At 37.3% G+C, this 19,817-nt stretch overlaps 2 protein-coding genes across 10 annotated transcripts in view; one reads left to right on the forward strand and one right to left on the reverse strand.

Annotated features, from left to right (window-relative positions):
- LOC139765887 (uncharacterized) overlaps positions 1-16,333 on the forward strand; it is a 123,636-nt gene extending 107,303 nt beyond the window's left edge. For 4 of the 6 annotated variants that reach the window (XM_071693776.1, XM_071693775.1, XM_071693779.1 and 1 more), the window contains 7 exons: positions 2,404-2,478; positions 2,738-2,864; positions 5,114-5,202; positions 6,640-6,729; positions 9,981-10,113; positions 12,280-12,380; positions 15,304-16,333. In XM_071693776.1, coding sequence (XP_071549877.1) covers positions 2,404-2,478; positions 2,738-2,864; positions 5,114-5,202; positions 6,640-6,729; positions 9,981-10,113; positions 12,280-12,380; positions 15,304-15,465 — 777 coding nt within the window. In that variant the 3' untranslated portion in view covers positions 15,466-16,333. The remainder of the gene's footprint in view (positions 1-2,403; positions 2,479-2,737; positions 2,865-5,113; positions 5,203-6,639; positions 6,730-9,980; positions 10,114-12,279; positions 12,381-15,303) is intronic. The other 2 variants (XM_071693777.1, XM_071693780.1) reach the window with 1 other exon arrangement.
- Positions 16,334-16,335: 2 nt separating this feature from the next.
- LOC139765885 (uncharacterized) overlaps positions 16,336-19,817 on the reverse strand; it is a 36,118-nt gene continuing 32,636 nt past the window's right edge. For all 4 annotated transcript variants that reach the window (XM_071693770.1, XM_071693769.1, XM_071693771.1 and 1 more), the window contains 3 exons: positions 18,766-18,960; positions 18,409-18,558; positions 16,336-16,725 (listed from right to left, as the gene is read on the reverse strand). In XM_071693770.1, the coding sequence (XP_071549871.1) occupies positions 16,533-16,725; positions 18,409-18,558; positions 18,766-18,960 (538 nt within the window). In that variant the 3' untranslated portion in view covers positions 16,336-16,532. The remainder of the gene's footprint in view (positions 16,726-18,408; positions 18,559-18,765; positions 18,961-19,817) is intronic.

Genomic DNA, 19,817 nt, shown 5'->3' on the forward strand with positions numbered 1-19,817 from the left:
AAATTATAAACTGGTATATGGTGTGGGAGGCAAGTTGTTAGAAGCAGTGAAAAGTTTTTATCGAGGATGTAAGGCATGTGTACGTGTAGGAAGAGAGGAAAGTGATTGGTTCTCAGTGAATGTAGGTTTGCGGCAGGGGTGTGTGATGTCTCCATGGTTGTCTAATTTGTTTATGGATGGGGTTGTTAGGGAGGTGAATGCAAGAGTTTTGGAAAGAGGGGCAAGTATGAAGTCTGTTGGGGATGAGAGAGCTTGGGAAGTAAGTCAGTTGTTGTTCGCTGATGATACAGCACTGGTGGCTGATTCATGTGAGAAACTGCAGAAGCTGGTGACTGAGTTTGGTAAAGTGTGTGAAAGAAGAAAGTTAAGAGTAAATGTGAATAAGAGCAAGGTTATTAGGTACAGTAGGGTTGAGGGTCAAGTCAATTGGGAGGTAAGTTTGAATCTAGAAAAACTGGAGGAAGTAAAGTGTTTTAGATATCTGGGAGTGGATCTGGCAGCGGATGGAACCATGGAAGCGGAAGTGGATCATAGGGTGGGGGAGGGGGCGAAAATTCTGGGAGCCTTGAAGAATGTGTGGAAGTCGAGAACATTATCTCGGAAAGAAAAAGTGGGTATGTTCGAAGGAATAGTGGTTCCAACAATGTTGTATGGTTGCGAGGCTTGGGCTATGGATAGAGTTGTGCGCAGGAGGATGGATGTGCTGGAGATGAGATGTTTGAGGACAATGTGTGGTGTGAGGTGGTTTGATCGAGTAAGTAACGTAAGGGTAAGAGAGATGTGTGGAAATAAAATGAGCATGGTTGAGAGAGCAGAAGAGGGTGTTTTGAAATGGTTTGGGCACATGGAGAGAATGAGTGAGGAAAGATTAACCAAGAGGATATATGTGTCGGAGGTGGAGGGAACGAGGAGAAGTGGGAGACCAAATTGGAGGTGGAAAGATGGAGTGAAGAAGATTTTGTGTGATCGAGGCCTGAACATGCAGGAGGGTGAAAGGAGGGCAAGGAATAGAGTGAATTGGATCGATGTGGTATACCAGGGTTGATGTGCTGTCAGTGGATTGAATCAGGGCATGTGAAGCGTCTGGGGTGAACCATGGAAATCTGTGTAGGTATGTATATTTGCGTGTATGTGCATGTGTATGGGGGTGGGTTGGGCCATTTCTTTCGTCTGTTTCCTTGCGCTACCTCGCAAACGTGGGAGACAGCGACAAAGCAAAAAAAAAAAAAATCTGAAACTAAAAATCAAATCTTCCATAATTGCTGTCAAAATCTGGGAGGTTTATGTCTTGGATATTCTCAGTCTTATGCCATTTTTGCACAGGAACTGGTATAGCTGAGCTTGTTGACAGAAGTATGTCTAGAATTTTCATCCTCACTGTCAACCAGACGTACAGTATTGCTTTACTTTGACATCACCATGAAAGGTGTTGTGACTGAAAAACTGTTTAATGTTTTCAGATATTTCATTATTAATGGAAAGGAATATTCAAATTGGTAAATTGAAAATATGAACTTGGAGTTTTGTTATACATGACCTCCTTTCCTTAAAACTGTGCTGTCTCTCACTATTGTGATTTCTCCTTTGTAGGAAGCTATCTTTTTGCTTTTTGATTATCTTTCCGAGAACCTTACAGACCATACTCATCAGGGCGACTAGTCTTTTGTTCATTGCCTGTTCCTGGTCTTATTTCTTGTAGATAGGTATGATGTTTGCTCTTTTCCACTCCCTTGGCCTTTTACCTTTCTCCAAGAACATCTTGAGCTGTATTTCAAGAAGTATTTTTAGTGTCTGCACATGTCTTCAGCACATAGGTGAAATTTCACCTAATACTTTCCAAAACCTTTCTTGATGAGCCATCTACTACCATATATTGAAATTTAAAGTTTTCTGTTATTAGGAGGGCCAATCCTCTTCCTTCCATGTCTTTTCTTTCTCTTCTTACTGTCTTGTACTATTCTGGATGAAAAAGATGAGATCTTGTGTATTTTGCAAGCTTTGTTTATGTATTTACAATATTAGGTGACTTTTCTCTTACATTCATTTCCAACTCTTTACTGTTTATTACTAATCCCTTAGCAATTGAGTACCATTACCTAACATTCCTGGCCTCTCTGTAATGCTGGCTTTGGTGTTCTGTCATTTTGCCTCATTTGGTGTGTCCTGTGTTCAATTGTATTCTTTGCTTTTCTCCTGTTCCCTTAGTCTACCACTTGATGAATACCTCACTGAATTCTATCTGGTTTTTAAGTTTTTCTGCATACCTAAGTACTCCTGGCTATATGACCTCAAAGCAAGTATAACTTTCATTGGTTGCACTCTTGTTTTGATGATAAGCATCTGGATACTAAGTATGAAACAACTTGATAATGAACAGTCCTTATTGTTTTCCTGATGATTTAGGTGACTGAGTTAGAAGAAGAGATAACCACCTTAAGAAAACAGATTGATGATCTCCGGGAAGAAAGACATCATGTGGTAAGTAAAAGTTTTTTTAATGCTGAGTATGCTAGTAATAGTATTTTCATGATTTTATTTTTGATTTTATTACTTTATATTGAGACTTTATTAAACAACCTTGTCTTTCACTTTTTAGTTGTTATTTAAGTATATGTGCAGAATAACTAGGTCTGATGACAAACTGCCATTTGTATAAGGTTTATATAGATTTCTTTCTCGGGTTAACTAGAATCTTCTTGTACGTTTCATTTTTATGTGTGTATGTTCTGCATAACAGGAGAGCAATATGGAAGCTCGTGTCTTAGAGGAGCGACGAATTGCTGCTCAGGAGTGTGCCAACCTTCAGGAGCAAGTGAACAACCTTTCATCTCAGCTTCATCAAGCCCAGCTTCAAGTCACAGCTGGTAAAAGAGTCCTTTGTCAGTCTGAAAAATTGTAAACATAATAGGTGATTTCTTTAATGCAAGCAGTATAGTTAATGTTTAAAAAGTCTAGCAAGTGTGATAAAGATATAATCACTTTTGCTCTTTGTAATGTCTGTAGTATACGTTGTTTGTAATTCATCTTCCTTGTATTAATATAACCAATTTATTTTTTTGCCATCATAACCAAAAAGGTGTTAGTCAGAACAATATACTGGTCGACTCAAAAATCAAGAATGCTTTGGACCTAACCATGGCAGGATTTACAAAATTTCTGGATTTCTAAGTTGATATTTACTTCACGTCATGCTCAAGCGGTTGACATTGTAATATTACTGGATTTTTTTTTTTTAGATATGTATGCATCCATAAAGATAATAAATGTACATATGTAACAGTCTAACACTTCCATATGCTGATCTCACCACATATGTATTTGTTGTGCTTAATGCTGTTCACGTACTAATCAAGGTGTGCTGCATATGTATGTGACTGGAAGAAAAATTGCCCAAAAAATGGCTCTTGTACCTAGTTCCCTTCAGAAACAACTTACTGTACTCTTAATCTAATAATACGGGAAGTGATCACAATTCAGATTACCCTCGATTTTGTGCTAATCGATTTAGTGCTGTTTGTTTATTGCATGATCCTGTATTACATATATATGATTGATTTATTGTGTCTCCATGCTAAATTATTCAAGACAAACCCAGGTGTCATCAACAGCTGATGAGAAATTTGTTTGCTGCTCTGCATGCATGCCTTTCACCTTCCTGCATGTTCAAGCCCTGTTAATCTTTCCTCACTCATTGTCTCTGAATGTTCAGACTATTTCAACGAACCCTCTTTTGATCTCTCAACCACACGCTTTTTATTACCACACCTTTATCTTTCTCTTTTGTTACTTATTCAATCAAACCACCTCACTCTGCACATTGTCCTCAAACATTTCACTTTTTCTTATCTTCTTTTTATCATACTATTGCCATTTCCTGTTTTAGTGCTTTATTGAGGTACTGCCTGGAACAGATGAAGAAAGGCTGTATTTTCTCTCTTTCATTTTTTAGATGTCATGTGCCATGCACTGAAGCCACAGCTCCCAGCCTTCAACCCCATATACCTTTCAATGGTTTCCTCTGACCACTTCACATACTCTACTTTGGTCCATTGACAGCATGTTGGCTCTTGTAAACTATAGTTACAATTCCTTGTATCTAATGCATGCCTTTCACCTCCTATATGATCAGACCTGATCACAAAATCTTTTTCATTTCATCCTTCCATCTTGAATTTGGTCTCCTCCTCCTTGTCCCCTTCACTTCTGACTCATATATCCTCTTTGGCAACTTCTCCTCACTCTTCTATCCATATGTCCAAACCATTTAAGCACACCCTTATTAGCTCTTTCAGCCACTTTCTTTTTATTACCACATTTCTCAAGCACTAATCACGTTGCACTGCATACATATCTGAGTGGAAGAAAAGTTGCCAAATAAAATGGCACTCATACATAGTTCCCTTCAGAAACAACTTATCTTACTCTTAATCCAATTATGTGGAAAGTAGTCACAATGGAGTTCAATAGTTATGGAAACACTATTGCCATGGCCACCCCCTTTAGGGAATTCCAGATGAGAACAGGTATCAGAGATACAGATAGGTAGATAGATCTCTTACCCCTTTAGTACTTACTCATACGTTTCATTTCCATGACAACCACCCCTTCTTTTGTAGATCAGGCTCCCAGAACCTTTGTGCCCTCATCCACCGTGACTCACTTCTGTTTTCATAGTTTTGTTTGCTTCCATGTCTACCCTGAAGATACTTTACTGCCTCTAAAACACTTGCCTTTTGTGATTCTTTTCATGGCCAGGTGCATGAGCTAATAATCACCCAACTCTTGCAATCCACTTTCATTTTTACCTGCATCAGTCTGGAGCTCACTTCCTTACACTTTCACACACTGCCACAACTCCTCCCTCAGCAGTAGTGTTGTCCCATCCCTCATACACCTGACTTTGCTTGTTAGACATTTCTAAACCACTCTTCCCCTTTACCATTGATTTAAACCTTGGTTACATCCACATAGATTCAGACACCCTATTCTGGTATAGTTAACATTATGAACTAAGAGGAAATACTATGAGTTGTAGTTACAGAGCTTTTTCATGAATAGAAATGATGTTTAAAGGGATAGATATATTATTAATCATGCACTCAATATATTTCAGTGTTAGAGGAGCTAGACAAAGTGAGAAGAGAGTCAGAGCAACGCATTCAGGACCTAGCTGGCCAGCAGAGATTGCACATGCCAGTGAGTGTGCGTTTCCACATTTTAGAGTTTATTTTCAAGATGTACAGTAGATTTCTATCTGTGTAGAGTGTATTAGATGATAGGGTGGCAGATGGAGTGTTTGGGATGAGATGGCATTCAGAAAGAAGTCACTGAATGTGTGAAAAGAAGGTGTGGCAAAGCAGCAGGAGTGGATAAAATTACACTTGAGGTTTTAAGAGGTGGATGACTGTTTGATTGGCTAGTTAGGCCCTTTGATGTTTGTATGTCTCAAGACGTGGTGCCAGTGGAATGGCGGAATGCATGTGTAGTACCCTAATACAAACAAAAGGGGAACAGTATACCTATTAAGTTACATAGGAGAGTGATAAGTAAGAAGGTAGTGGCATGCCCGTAGTAGCTGACTGGGGAGTAACCATGTGGCCTTAGGAGAGGTAGAAGGTATGTGAATCAGTTGTTTGATATGAGGAATCTCTTTGAGAAAGGAAGTTAATTGCTTGTGGCATTTATTGTTTTGAAGAAAGCGTATGATAGGGTTGTTAGAGAGATCTTAAAAAATGTTTTTTTGATTACATGGGATGGTTGGAGAGCTTCTCAGTGTAGTGTGGACTTCATACTGTCCATCTATCTATATATCTTTGACTTCTGTTCCCACGGAAACTCCCATCAAGGAGGTGCCCACGGCCAAAGAGTCTCTGTTTATCTCTCTGTCCTAATGTGCCTCCTTCACATACACCATTCCACTCATTCTTCTTCCATTTTTCTCCCTCCACTATTCTTCCACTCTATTTTCTCATGTCACAGGTGGTCCTCCTCTCACAACAACTCTTTTAAATGGTCTATCATTCACTCTTCTTGTAAACACCCAGTCTTGCATTCTTTCCAAATACCCAAACTACCTCAAAGTATTGTTTCACCCACTCTGCCACTCCACAATTCATTCACTTTGTATTCGAAGTCATACCACATATACATTTCTTCATTCCCTCTAGGACTTTTTACTTGGAGAATGATGCATTTGTATGACTGGTAAGGATTAAGGAGAGCGAATGATTTTTGATGAAGATTGATGTGCATCAAGGATGTGTTTTGTTACCATGGTTGTTTAATGTTTATGGACAGGGTGGTAAGAAAAACAGCCCTTCTACTCAAATTCTAATGTCATTGCTAAGATTTTTTAGCATATTTCGTTGTATGGTGTTTAATTCAGACATACAGTGATGATAGAGCAGTTTTACATTTAGATTATTCCATCCAGGATCAGAAAAAAATTAATTACAAAAACATTTCTTTTCATTTATGCAAGTACAACTGTCTTACAGACTCATATACCCATCCTCCTTTCTAATTGTCTCTTATCTTCACAGTTTTTTTTACCTTTATTAAGTCTTGGCTGCTATTCACAACTTGAGTGTACATTAGTTACTGAATTTTTCTTTGATATTAGTATGCATGTTTCCTCAGGTGAGAACTCCTTTTATGAATGGCCATGTTGCAGAGGCTGAGGAACCACTAAGTCCAGGAACTACTGAAGAAGACAGACTCTTTTATCAGGTTAGAATATTTTTGGTTAGTTGTATGACTATTAATTTGGTTGGTTCCAGTTTCTGGGAGTATGTTTACAGTTGTTAGAAACAGAATACAGTATCATCCTTACAGCCTCATTTTGTATATGACTGCTTGAGCTAAAAAACTGAAAGACCAAGGCGTTACATTTGTATATTTAATTATTTTTGAGTGCCGTTTCCAATGTTAGCCAGAAAGCGCCAAGAAACAGTTGAAGAAAGACCCATCCACTCACAGCTATACACTTACATACATATATCTTTTCTTTCTTTCATACTATTCACCATTTCCCGCATTAGTGGGGTAGCGTTAAGAACAGAGGACTGGGCCTTTGAGGGAATATCCTCACCTGGCCCCCTTCTCTCCTCTTTTAGTTGCCTTCTACTACACGCAGGGAATGTGTAGAAAGTATTCTTTCTCCCCTTTCGTGGGAGATGGCGACAAAGTAAAATAAATAAATAAAAATAAATGTATATCTATTCTCAAAAGAAGTAACAGAGAAGTGGGTCAGGTGAGAATATTCCCTCAAAGGCCCAGTCCTCTGTTCTTAACGCTACCTCGCTATCGCGGGAAATGGCGAATAGTATGAAAGAAAAAAAAGAAAGAAAGAATATCTATTCTATTATACTTTGTTGCTGTCTCCCACGTTAGCAAGGTAGTGCAAGGAAACAGATGAAAGAATGGCCCAACCCACCCACATACACATGCATATACATAAATGCCCCACACACACACACACACACACACACACACACACACACACACACACACACACACACACACACACACATACATACATACATATATATTTTATGAACTAGCCTCACAAAAACTGCCATTTCTATTCCCCATATTGACTCCATATAGTCAGGAGTGCACCGTCTACCTTACCCCAAATGACAACCAGGTCATCATCGCAAACAACGCATCCCCTCAACTGCTTTGATATGATTTTGTCTGAAGATTACATAATTACACTGCGCAAGGAAGTCCGTAAGTGTATTATGCTAAGCTTATCGAAAACTAAATGGTCACTTGATAATGAATAAGGGATTATGGGCTCCTGCTTTGAATTTACATTGGTTTTTATTGGAGTAAGTTGTATTGTTGATGGTTGTCATTTGATTTCAGCCAGTATTTGAAATAGGACACTTTATTTCAGGGTTAGAATTTGACTGAGACCCAATACGTCATTTATAATTGAGGTTTTACCCATTACAAACAAAGAAATTAACAGTAGGTGACAGTCTGAATTATTATTGTGTAAAGTAAATTTATGAAAAAATTCATATTATGCTTCAGAGTACATTCATATATCCAGAGAATAATATTTATTGTAAGCAAAAGAATGCAGCATGTAAAAATATATCTGAGATATATATATAGTTTTGAACAAAAAACAAAATAAAAGCAAAAATATTGCAGCTAGTCATTGAAATTGATTACTTTAACCTCAAAATACTGCTGAGTTTACATTCCTGTTGCCCCATTTTTCTCTGTTTCACTTAGGTCCTAGTTTCTTTCGGCAGGATGCCTTGCTAGTTTTTGTCATATGAAATGAGTCTCAAAGATGAATTCCAAACTTCCCATCTTGGCTGGTGGCAAGCTATCGAGGTCACCAAACTTTTGTTTTTAAATTTAGCCAAAATGGGAATATTGCCGGATTTTACCAGATGAATAAGTGTTGCCTTCACTAAATTTTAGCTCAGATTTAAAATTTACCAAAATAATCTTTGAATTGTTACAATTTTTTCATATTGTTTAAAACTTGAAAGCTCAGGTTATAGAAAATTAATACACTGCATGAACATCTACAGATGATTTACAGGACCCACCCTAAGTCCCATTTTTATGGCTCCCATGTAGCTTTAGGAGGGTCAACCGCCATCCCCATGATTTTGAACCCTGCTTTCAGCTGAGTGTAAAGCAGGAAGGTGATTCAGCCTTCTTTGCAGAATGTTCATTTTTTTTTTAATGTTTTTCATTTGAGTTGCTAGCTTCAAGTAGTTAAGCATGTTGTTCTCCTGCTTATGTACAGATGATACAGCCTCATGGAAGGTGACATCTCATTCACAGTGTAACAAGTTGCAGGCAAAATCCAGCAACACCATTTGGCCACTGTAAAAGTTTGTTTTAAACAAACATTAAAACTGTTTAGATATTTACTGTACTTCACAAAAATTCTTCCTTGTCTCTAATCACAAAATGTATATTGTAGACTTTAGGTAGGTGTTGATGATTACTTGGGAGTTGAAGTGCTTAAACAACTTATGCATAAGCTTTTCAAGGTCAGCTGATCTTTGTAAATCAAAAAGATCAAACAGAACCATAAAGTTCACAGACATTAGGGTCATTTCATTTAGAATCATTGCCCTCATAAGTGCAGGATTGTAGGAGTTACCAGAGTTTGGTACATCAGACTGAAGATGATGTAGTGTAATCCATTGTGGCCCCCATTCATGTGTGTCCATCTGTCTTATTGTCTGCAGTTGCAGTTTGGTTTGATTCTGCACATAATCACTTCATGTGGAGGCTTTAGTTTTAAAATAACTAAATAATTTGCATTAAAGTCTTTGAGTGTTTTACCTTTCACCTGTTGAGCATTTCGAAGATTTAGAGGTTTTCTGTATTATCAGAGACCCTAGTACAGTGATGGACAAAGTTTACACAAAACCATCCATTTTTTAGAAAATAGTGTAAGTATGCATATGTAGTGAAATTATACATGATTAGTGTTACATGGAATTATAAATACTTCATTTATTCAAGAAGGTATAAATTGAATATTATACCTTAACGCAAGTTTGGCATTTTAGACTATAAATTAGTTTGTATGAATACATTGCTTGCTTTTTTTTTCTTGATCACATCAGCAATTTGTTCTGCAAAGACCTTGTTTGTGGTGTTGGTTTTTGTGTCTGCTTCTCTTGGTGGCAGCCAAAGCAGCGAGTAGAATTCTTCTGCATATTTTTCAGAATAACTTTTGATATTTAGTACTCGCTGACAAATGTTTAGGGGGAGATTCTCTATAACAGTTTCAGGTAAAAAATAAAGTATATAACTGCAGGAATATTTTATAAACATTGTAATTATAAATTCAAAATTTCTTACATTTTCGTTCCATTGTAGCATGAAGTAATGTATGTTACAGGTAATGTCCCTGATTGTCTTTCATTACTTAAATGTTTGAGAATAGAAAATACTGTTTCCTTGATGTAATTTTTCTTTCACTACTAAAGGGTGCTGGAAGCTTAGGAGAGGAAACAATAAATGGGTCTTTGAGATCTCAGTTACGCCAGTGTCAGGGACGATTGCGGTACCTGGAAGCTGCACTTCGACAGCATCATACACATGCGTACCACATACTTACAGGTAAATAAAGCTTTAGATGATTTTAATGAACCTTTTGTGTCAAGTTTGGATGTTGTACAGAGATAGCTTTGTATGCTTTTCATAATGTGTTTAATATAGTTTGATTTGATGTGAAAGCAGTACCAGGAAAAGGTGATAAAGGAGTTGGAAGGATAGAGTAAATGAGGCTTGAAGGTATTAGGTTATGAACATTCTGGGGGATGAATGAGATGCACCTGTTGGAATGAAAGAATGAAAGTGATTTGCCACATGAAGAGTAGCATGTTGTAAGCAGGCTGAAGCAGAGCATTGTATGTGGTCAAGGTAGACCATGAAGCAATATGTGGAGTTTAACTGCAGATGGTAGTCCATATTTCATGACAGTACACTTGAAAGCTAGAGACTGAACATGTGAAAATGAGGCCATAGTTTTATCCCTAATACTCTATCATTAAAGATTGGAAAGGCAATTATGTTTTCAGAAATGAGCCATCAGTGTAATATTAGCCTGATTTCAGAAGAATATGTTGCTCGTGAGTTAAGTGAATATTTGTAAGGATAGTACAGGGAGAACTGAAGCTTAGAATGTTTATGCAAGAGATAAGTATTAAAGGTGCAGTGGAACCTCTGATGACTGGGGGGAATTTTAGTATGGAATGTGCAAAAAGTGCTCAAAAAATATGTATGGTATGGCTTTGGAAGATGCTTTGGCAGATTGGAGCAGAAACTATACGAGGTTTTAGTTTAAGGTCAAAGTAAAAAGGATACCCAAGAATCTAGGCATCATTTCCCATTTGCTTGTACTGTTGGGTTTTGAGCCTCATTCTGCAAAGTTGATTCTCAAGAATGGTGCATGTATTCACTCAGTCTCTCCCAATTTAATGGATTTATAATTATTTCGAATTACAAGAGGTAGACCACAAAGATGTACAGCTGATGCTGTGTGTATATTAAGGGCTATATTTCAGAGGCATGGGCTATAGATAGGGTTGTGCGGAGGAGGGTGGATGTGTTGGAAATGAGATGTTTGAGGACAGGATGTGGTGTGAGGTGGTTTGATTAAGTACTGAAAGGGTAAGAGAGGTGTGTGGTAATGAAAAGAGTGTGGTTGAGAGAGCAGAAGAGGGTGTTTTGAAATGGTTTGGTCACATGGAGAGAATGAGTGAGGAAAGATTGACAAAGAGGATATATGTGTCAGAGGTGGAGGGAACGAGAAGTGGGAGACCAAATTGGAGGTGGAAGGATAGTGAAAAAGATTTTGAGCGATCGGGGCCTGAACATGCAGGAGGATGAAAGGCTTGCAAGGAATAGAGTGAATTGGAACGATGTGGTATACCAGGGTCAACGTACTGTCAGTGGATTGAACCAGGGCATGTGAAGCATCTGGGGTAAACCATGGAAAGTTTTGTGGGGCCTGGATGTGGAAAGGGAGCTGTGGTTTCGGTGCATTATACATGACAGCTAGAGAATGAGTGTGAACGAATGTGGCCTTTGTTTTTCCTAGCGCTACCTAGTGCGCATGTGGGGGAGTGGGTTGTCATTTCATGTTTGGCGGGGTGGCGACGGGAATGAATAAAGACAGCAAGTGTGAATTATGTACATGTGTATGTATGTATATGTCTGTGTATATATATTTATGTATACATTGAAATGTATAGGTATGTACATGTGCATGTGTGGACATGTATGTGGGTGGGTTGGGCCATTCTTTTGTCTGTTCACTACCTCGCTAACACGGGAGACAGCAACAAGTATAATAATAATAATAATAATAATAATAATAATAATAATAATAATAATAAAATTTTTGATGAAATAACCAAAGGGATGACTTAAAATTAGTCCAATGTACATGATTAAGTATGGAGACTTGATATCACTAGACAGATCATCTTGGTATTAAAAGTAAAATATTTACAAGTGGTGATGTTAGTGAAGAAGTCCTTGTCAACTTGAGTAAACTTGTCATAAGGAAGTGTGTGACTGAATTGAAAGCCTTCTGTACATTTGATTCCCATATTAATGCTAATAGAGTCAATGAAATACATGTATCGTTAGAATATTTGCACCACTAATTGTGTATTCAAAAGGATAAGTGTTTACGGTAACTATGTAATGGTTAGAATATGATTTGTATTTGTTTGTGAAATTAATGGCTGCATTTTATTTTTTTCCTTAATTTTTCAGTAACACGGGAACAGCATGCAGCTGAAGTGCAAAACTTAGAGAGTATGGTGGCAGCTACACAGCAGATGCTTGGTCAACATATCGCTAAGTACAAGGACCAGGTAAGGTATTTGGGTATTCTTTTATTACCTTGTTTGTTAGAATAGGAAGATGATTGCTGGTGAGATAGGAAGTTTATGAGATGGACAATATGTAATTAGTGAAAGGGATTGGTTTATTTTGATTAAAGGTTGCAAGGGTGATTTTTAAATATAGATGGAAACATGAGATTGTAGAGTAGTTTAGATTAATAGAACAATGGGGTCCTGTTCTTGGATAACACATCTCAGAGTCAAAACAGTTTTAAGTTAAGCATTTGAAACCCTGTATTAAAAATTCTCTGTCTAACCCTTATGGCCAGACTTTACCTGAAATGGCTTACAAACTATATACCACATTTTTTCATGATATTCAGATATTCTATGAAAACAAACTGATAAAAGGTACTGAATCATGCTGCTGGAGTAAGATGGTGTGCACTAAGGGTTACTGGGGAGGAGAGGAAAGGGGATTAGGATTATCTACATCCCTCTAAATTATCCAATTTCAGCAACTGTCGCCATATTCCAGTTAATGCTCAAGATATTCAGTAGTCAACAAAAAACATTTGTGTGTGTGGATGTGTATGTATATACATGTGTATGTGGGTGGGTTGGGCCATTCTTTCATCTGTTTCCTTGTGCTACCTCGCTAACGCGGGAGACAGCGACAAAGCAAAATAAAAAAATAAAAAAAAATAAACATGGTAATGAGAGTTTGAGGTGGGGCATGAGTGGAGAGTAATGCCTTACTGGGAGGGTCCTTGACTTGTTTCTGTCACCCCAAGAATCATATCATCTGACCCAGCACTTGTTTCCTCTGGAGGTGTAGTTTTTCCTGGCTTCCTGACATATTGAAATGCCTAAAAGTACCTTGGATTCCATAAGTAATGGGGTTGCAGTGTTAAATGAATATATTGTCATTTGGTGAGATATGAAGGCATGTACAGAGCATCAGATTGGGGAAGAGCAGTGTGGTTTCAGAAGTGGTAGAGGATGTGTGGATCAGGTGTTTGCTTTGAAGAATGTATGTGAGAAATACTTAGAAAAGCAAATGGATTTGTATGTAGCATTTATGGATCTGGAGAAGGCATATGATAGAGTTGATAGAGATGCTCTGTGGAAGGTATTAAGAATATATGGTGTGGGAGGCAAGTTGTTAGAAGCAGTGAAAAGTTTTTATCGAGGCTGTAAGGCATGTGTATGTGTAGGAAGAGAGGAAAGTGATTGGTTCTCAGTGAATGTAGGTTTGCGGCAGGGGTGTGTGATGTCTCCATGGTTGTTTAATTTGTTTATGGATGGGGTTATTAGGGAGGTAAATGCAAGAGTTTTGGAAAGAGGGGCAAGTATGAAGTCTGTTGGGGATGAGAGAGCTTGGGAAGTGAGTCAGTTGTTGTTCGCTGATGATACAGCGCTGGTGGCTGATTCATGTGAGAAACTGCAGAAGCTGGTGACTGAGTTTGGTAAAGTGTGTGAAAGAAGAAAGTTAAGAGTAAATGTGAATAAGAGCAAGGTAATTAGGTACAGTAGGGTTGAGGGTCAAGTCAATTGGGAGGTAAGTTTGAATGGAGAAAAACTGGAGGAAGTAAAGTGTTTTAGATATCTGGGAGTGGATCTGGCAGCGGATGGAACCATGGAAGCGGAAGTAGATCATAGGGTGGGGGAGGGGGCGAAAATCCTGGGAGCCTTGAAGAATGTGTGGAAGTCGAGAACATTATCTCGGAAAGCAAAAATGGGTATGTTTGAAGGAATAGTGGTTCCAACAATGTTGTATGGTTGCGAGGCGTGGGCTATGGATAGAGTTGTGTGCAGGAGGATGGATGTGCTGGAAATGAGATGTTTGAGGACAAAGTGTGGTGTGAGGTGGTTTGATCGAGTAAGTAACGTAAGGGTAAGAGAGATGTGTGGAAATAAAAAGAGCGTGGTTGAGAGAGCAGAAGAGGGTGTTTTGAAATGGTTTGGGCACATGGAGAGAATGAGTGAGGAAAGATTGACCAAGAGGATATATGTGTCGGAGGTGGAGGAAACGAGAAGTGGGAGACCAAATTGGAGGTGGAAAGATGGAGCGAAAAAGATTTTGTGTGATCGGGGCCTGAACATGCAGGAGGGTGAAAGGAGGGCAAGGAATAGAGTGAATTGGATCGATGTGGTATACCGGGGTTGACGTGCTGTCAGTGGATTGAATCAGGGCATGTGAAGCGTCTGGGGTGAACCATGGAAAGCTGTGTTGGTATGTATATTTGTGTGTGTGGACTTATGTATATACATGTGTATGGGGGTGGGTTGGGCCATTTCTTTCATCTGTTTCCTTGCGCTACCTCGCAAACGCGGGAGACAGCAAAAAAAAAAAAAAAAAAAAAAAAAAAAATTAAATAAATTAGAATATGCACAATAAGTACACATCTATCCATATCTGACACCTATTCCCTCCTGGAACTCTCTCAAGGGAATGGCCATGGCAAAAATCTCCATAAGTGGTGAACTCCAGTGCCACTTCTTAGCCTTTAGTGCCTCACCCTTAACAGGCCATGGCTGTTGGCAACTGTAGTGCCGTGTTCATATTGATGACTACTTCCTAATGCTCCAGCCTAAATATTTCCACATACTACTATCTATTGATCTTACCATTTTGCCAGAAGGTAGGGCTGGCAATTACTGCAGGAGAATCCAGAGTTACAAAGAATGAGTTGTGTGATTTAAGTGTTGTCATGTGCCATAAGGAGAGATTGTATATATTTATACAGAGTGGGTGAGGCAGAAAGAAAAGACAGCAACCTGGGTCTGATGAGTGCACCTTAAGAACTAATGAAATGCTTGTTCATTTCCACATTGCCTCCTTCATTGATGTTCCCATTTTTTTTCCTTTTTTTTTTTTATCCTATTAACCATCCAAAACTTTTAATGTTAAATGTGGACAGATGCATTTTAATTTACATTTTCTTTGTAGCTGAGTAAGGCAAGTCGCAGTGATTCCCTAGTAAAGGAACTTTACCTGGAAAATGCTCAGTTGATGAGGGCATTACAGGTTACAGAAAGTAGACAGAAATCAGCAGAAGAAGCAAGTCGAAGGTTGCAGTTAACGGCATTAGCATCGCAAACCATATCATAAAGGAATAAGCAGGTGTAAGACGACCAATATTTTTTTATGGATTCCCATGATATTTTATTTAAATAACTCTATGGTTATCACCCTTATTTGGATATATGAAATGTTTTGTATTCCATATGGTAGCTTATTTCAGTACATTTTTTTATATCGTGTTTTATATGGTAACATCTGGGTTTTGTAATAAATATGTACCAGTGCCTCAGCATATCCCTGGAAATTTGTCATATAGTCTCATGTGGTTTTAAGCATTTCCATCTGTCCAGATAATGCTTGTCATAATTTCACAAGCATGCATTTTATTTGACCTATATTTTTATCATTTAATGTAACTATTTTCCTACCCCATGTCCATATTTGTAAAATAAAAATGATGTATGCAAGTCGAGATTGGTTGTATCTATAATTTTTGCTTGTTTACTACTCTCTCCCTCTCTTTGTCTAGTATGACTGATTTTTGGAGCATTTACTCAATTGCTACTAAGATTGTGTGAGTTGTAAACAATAGGATTGTTAAGCTCTAGTCAGGTTGCTTGTTCTTCCTCTACTTGCGATAATTGTAACCTCCCTGTAACTTTTGTTGAATGTCCACTCACAACAGACAATGGTGTTACTGCTACTTTTAAAATGTTTCATTAATCAAATCAATTTATTGTGCCATAATTCAAATTGTATTCCACGTGGCCATTCTTAAGATTAAGTGACCAATAGCCTCTACTTATGATCTTCCACAGACTGTACACATTGCTGCAGATATTGGTCAATATAAATTGCTCACATTTATACACCAGTGCCTCTGTACCTTAATACCAAAGCCTGTAGATTCTTTGATCAATAAACTATTCCTGTTAAACAGGAAAATGAAAAACAATGTATTCTTATTCATTACTACATTAAAAAATAATGCTCTGACAGTTAAGTGAAGAAGTGTTAAAATAATTTCCTTTTGACAAGTTTTCTACCATATGTAAAATCTGCATTTTTTTTTTTTACAAAATGGTAGTAATAAAAAATCTTATATAAAAAGCAATAAAGCTACTGTTATGATAAAGTATTTTAAGATTAAAACTCTACATTGCAGAAGTGTCCATATGTTTTGTGATATCTTCCAGCAAATCTGTTATTCTTTCTTTCTCAGTATTTAGTTTCTCTACAGTTTCTGTTAGGGAAAGAATCTTCACTTCTGCTTTTTTCAACATCACGGATGCCTTCTTCAGTTCTTGAGCATGAGTCTGCTTCAGAGTCGACACCTCCTGTTCAGTCCTGAAAGTGAATTATAAAATTATTATATCCAAGTATTGCTGAAGCGAGTTGTTGGCTGGTGCATTAAGGTGTGTTAGGGCAATGACAGGCGTGTCTGAAGGTACTGCAATCCACACAATATTAAATGGATGATAACCTTTGGCCATAAATTCAAAAGAACGGAAAGTGAACGTGCTAGAAACAAAACTTCAAAGAACAATATGTGATGTGATTTGGGTTGATAATGTCTTGTAAGACGATGTAAAAAAAACGTGTGGTCTTAAGCAGAGTACTATCAAGAGTTGACTTCTGTGTGCTGAAATAGTCTGGAAATATGGAAAGGATAAGCTTAAGAGACTGAATAAGAAGATATACATGTATGAAGCAGAGGAAGAGGGGAAACCCAGGACAGGTTGTTTGGCTACTTTATTCAGAATTATTTACCACATCAACAGCAAAGCTTATTTTAGCATAATTGTTGCCACTGCACATATTTCAGTTATAAAAAAATTTTAACAAGAAACTGATTACTGATAATTATGGTCTTTTACATATAAACGTTTTTTCATTATTATCAATGTGATTGATAATTTTTTCATAATGGCAAGATCAAAAGACTGCAAATTTACAAGCCACATTAAGTCAGATGCAGTGTTGTGGGTGCTGGCAACACTGCTTCCATATTTCCTCGAAAACTTACTCCTGCTTCACATAAGTTAACTTTCAGTACTGAAAGTCAGTGAACATAAAAATAAGTCAGCATATTCCAAATACAGATGGTCATCATTAAGTAATTCAGGACTCTCTGTCTGGTCCTACAAATCTAGCAAAAATTCGATATCCTTCCAAGAAAACTCACAAAACTGTGCTATCATTGACTTTGCTGAAAGAACACTGAAGGAGGGGGAAAATCATTATGCACTACCACCAGGCTTGGAGCACAGCCATGAAATAGTGGGCTGAAACTCGATGCATAAATATCCATCTAAAGGCATTGCACAGTTTGAAAAATACTGGATTCATCAACTGAAAATAAAACCTAAGTCAGAAGATTAAGGGTTAAAAATGTGACTGGATATAGTGAAAACAGCTATTGGCAATGCAATATTAATTGTAAGGAGGGAAAGGAAGTTTACAAAATTTTTGGTGAGAACAATAATGCTCTTAAAGATTGGACAATCTGTGGCTACAGATGGAGTTGTGTGCAAGATGGTGAAAAATGGTGCTACCGTTGCTTGGTTTATATATGGTGTTTGGAAGGGAGAAAAGTGGTCATGTACCTATGTACTGTACAAAAAGAAAATCAATATTAATAGCAAAAATAACAAGGTATATGGTAAGGATGTGACTAATTGTTAAAATGATCAGTTAACCTCTTACAGGTGAAGAATAAGGTATGTTCAATCAGAAAAGGGGAATGTTGATAAGTTAATCAAATATGAAATTTCAAATACAATCACTAAGATCTCTTAACTATTTCTTGTATTCATTTATTGTCATAATGAAATCTTCAGCAATTTGTTTTCCTACAAGTCTAAACCATGAAAACATGTAAACAGCAGCAGAAGAGGATGTATGGAGCTATAATATATATGATATAGGGATCTTTGCCCCCTAATCCAGGTTTATGGAAAAGGATAAAAATATGAAATTCCTGAGGACTTCTGTGACTACATGATTTACTTAAACAATAGGAACACTTACGTTCCCAATTTATCTTCATAAGTCTGAATGACAGTTTTGAAGTTCTCTTCCTTTTCGGCTATCTTAGTTTTCAACCTTTCATTATCAGCCTTTAGACTTTCTTCATTCCTTCTTAAGCATTCTAAAACTTCACGCAAACGTTCATACTTCCTGAAAATAAAATCAAGTCCATATTGAGTAGAACTTACCAGAGTAATATAATACAGTATACCACAGTCTGTTAAAACCTCTTGTTACAAAATATCCAATATTCCCGCAGAAAAATTATGCCTAAAATAATGGTGTCAAATATATATCAAATTGTTTAATAACTAAAACAAAGAAACCTTATGACACAATTAACAGGTTTAAACCTACTTAACCAAGTCAAAGAAGGGAACTTCAGATTTCTTAAGTTCATCCTGGTATTGCTGACATTCCTTTCGTAAAGCAACACATTTGAGCTCATACTGATTTTCCAACAGCTGTAACTGATTTTTATGTTCCTTTTTCTTTGCAGCATCATGATGCAAAATCTTGGTCAAAGTATTTTGCATCTGCTGGATGCTGGACCTAAAAGAAATTATAACATAGTAAAGGTGTTTATGAAATTGTTTCCTGCCGAAGAAGAATCCAATATGGTCCACTCTAACCATTTTGGACTCCTCTATAACTCCATAATAACCAAGAATGTTCATCCAATCAGACATGACACAGTCTCCTGTATCTATAAGTTCACAAAAAAAAAAAGGTGTCCAGTCAGATACATTAAAGTTTTTCTAAATATCTTCTATTTCATCCTACTCTATTTTCTGTTAAGTAACACAACAAATAAAAAATAAATCCTTAGGTTCATGTAATGTGCAGATATTGCATTTTTAGATATCATAAATGTGGACCACAGATAGTGATACGAATGACAAAACCTCAACAAAGCATTGTGTAATGCAGGTTCTAAATGTTACCCATTTGTAATATATATAAATAAATAGTACAGTGATCAGAACAATGTGGTATACTGGGTCAACATACTGTCAATGGTCTGAACCAGGGCATGTGAAGCATCTGGGGTAAAAAAGGAATGTTGTGGATAAGGAGCTGTAATTCAGCATATTATACATGACAGCTAAAGAATGGATGTAAGCAAATGTGGCTTCTCTGCATTTGTTCCTTGTGGTACCTCATTAACGCAGGAAACAGTGATCAAGAATGAAAAAATAATAATACTGTACCAAAAATATCTAATAAAAATTTACTGATTTTTACTGTAATGTGATTAACCAAAGTAGAGAAGGTAGTGAAAGCCTTGCTTAAGAAGTACAATAAAAGCAGCAAAATGGAAGGGACTACAGTAGAGTTTCTCAAGAAAGGGAGAGTTGTTGACTGGTCGGTTAGGCTGTTCAACATCTGTCTAACCCAAGGTGAGGTGC

Source organism: Panulirus ornatus, chromosome 56 (genome assembly GCF_036320965.1).
Source record: "Panulirus ornatus isolate Po-2019 chromosome 56, ASM3632096v1, whole genome shotgun sequence".
In the NCBI taxonomy this organism is placed as follows: Eukaryota; Metazoa; Arthropoda; class Malacostraca; order Decapoda; family Palinuridae; genus Panulirus; species Panulirus ornatus.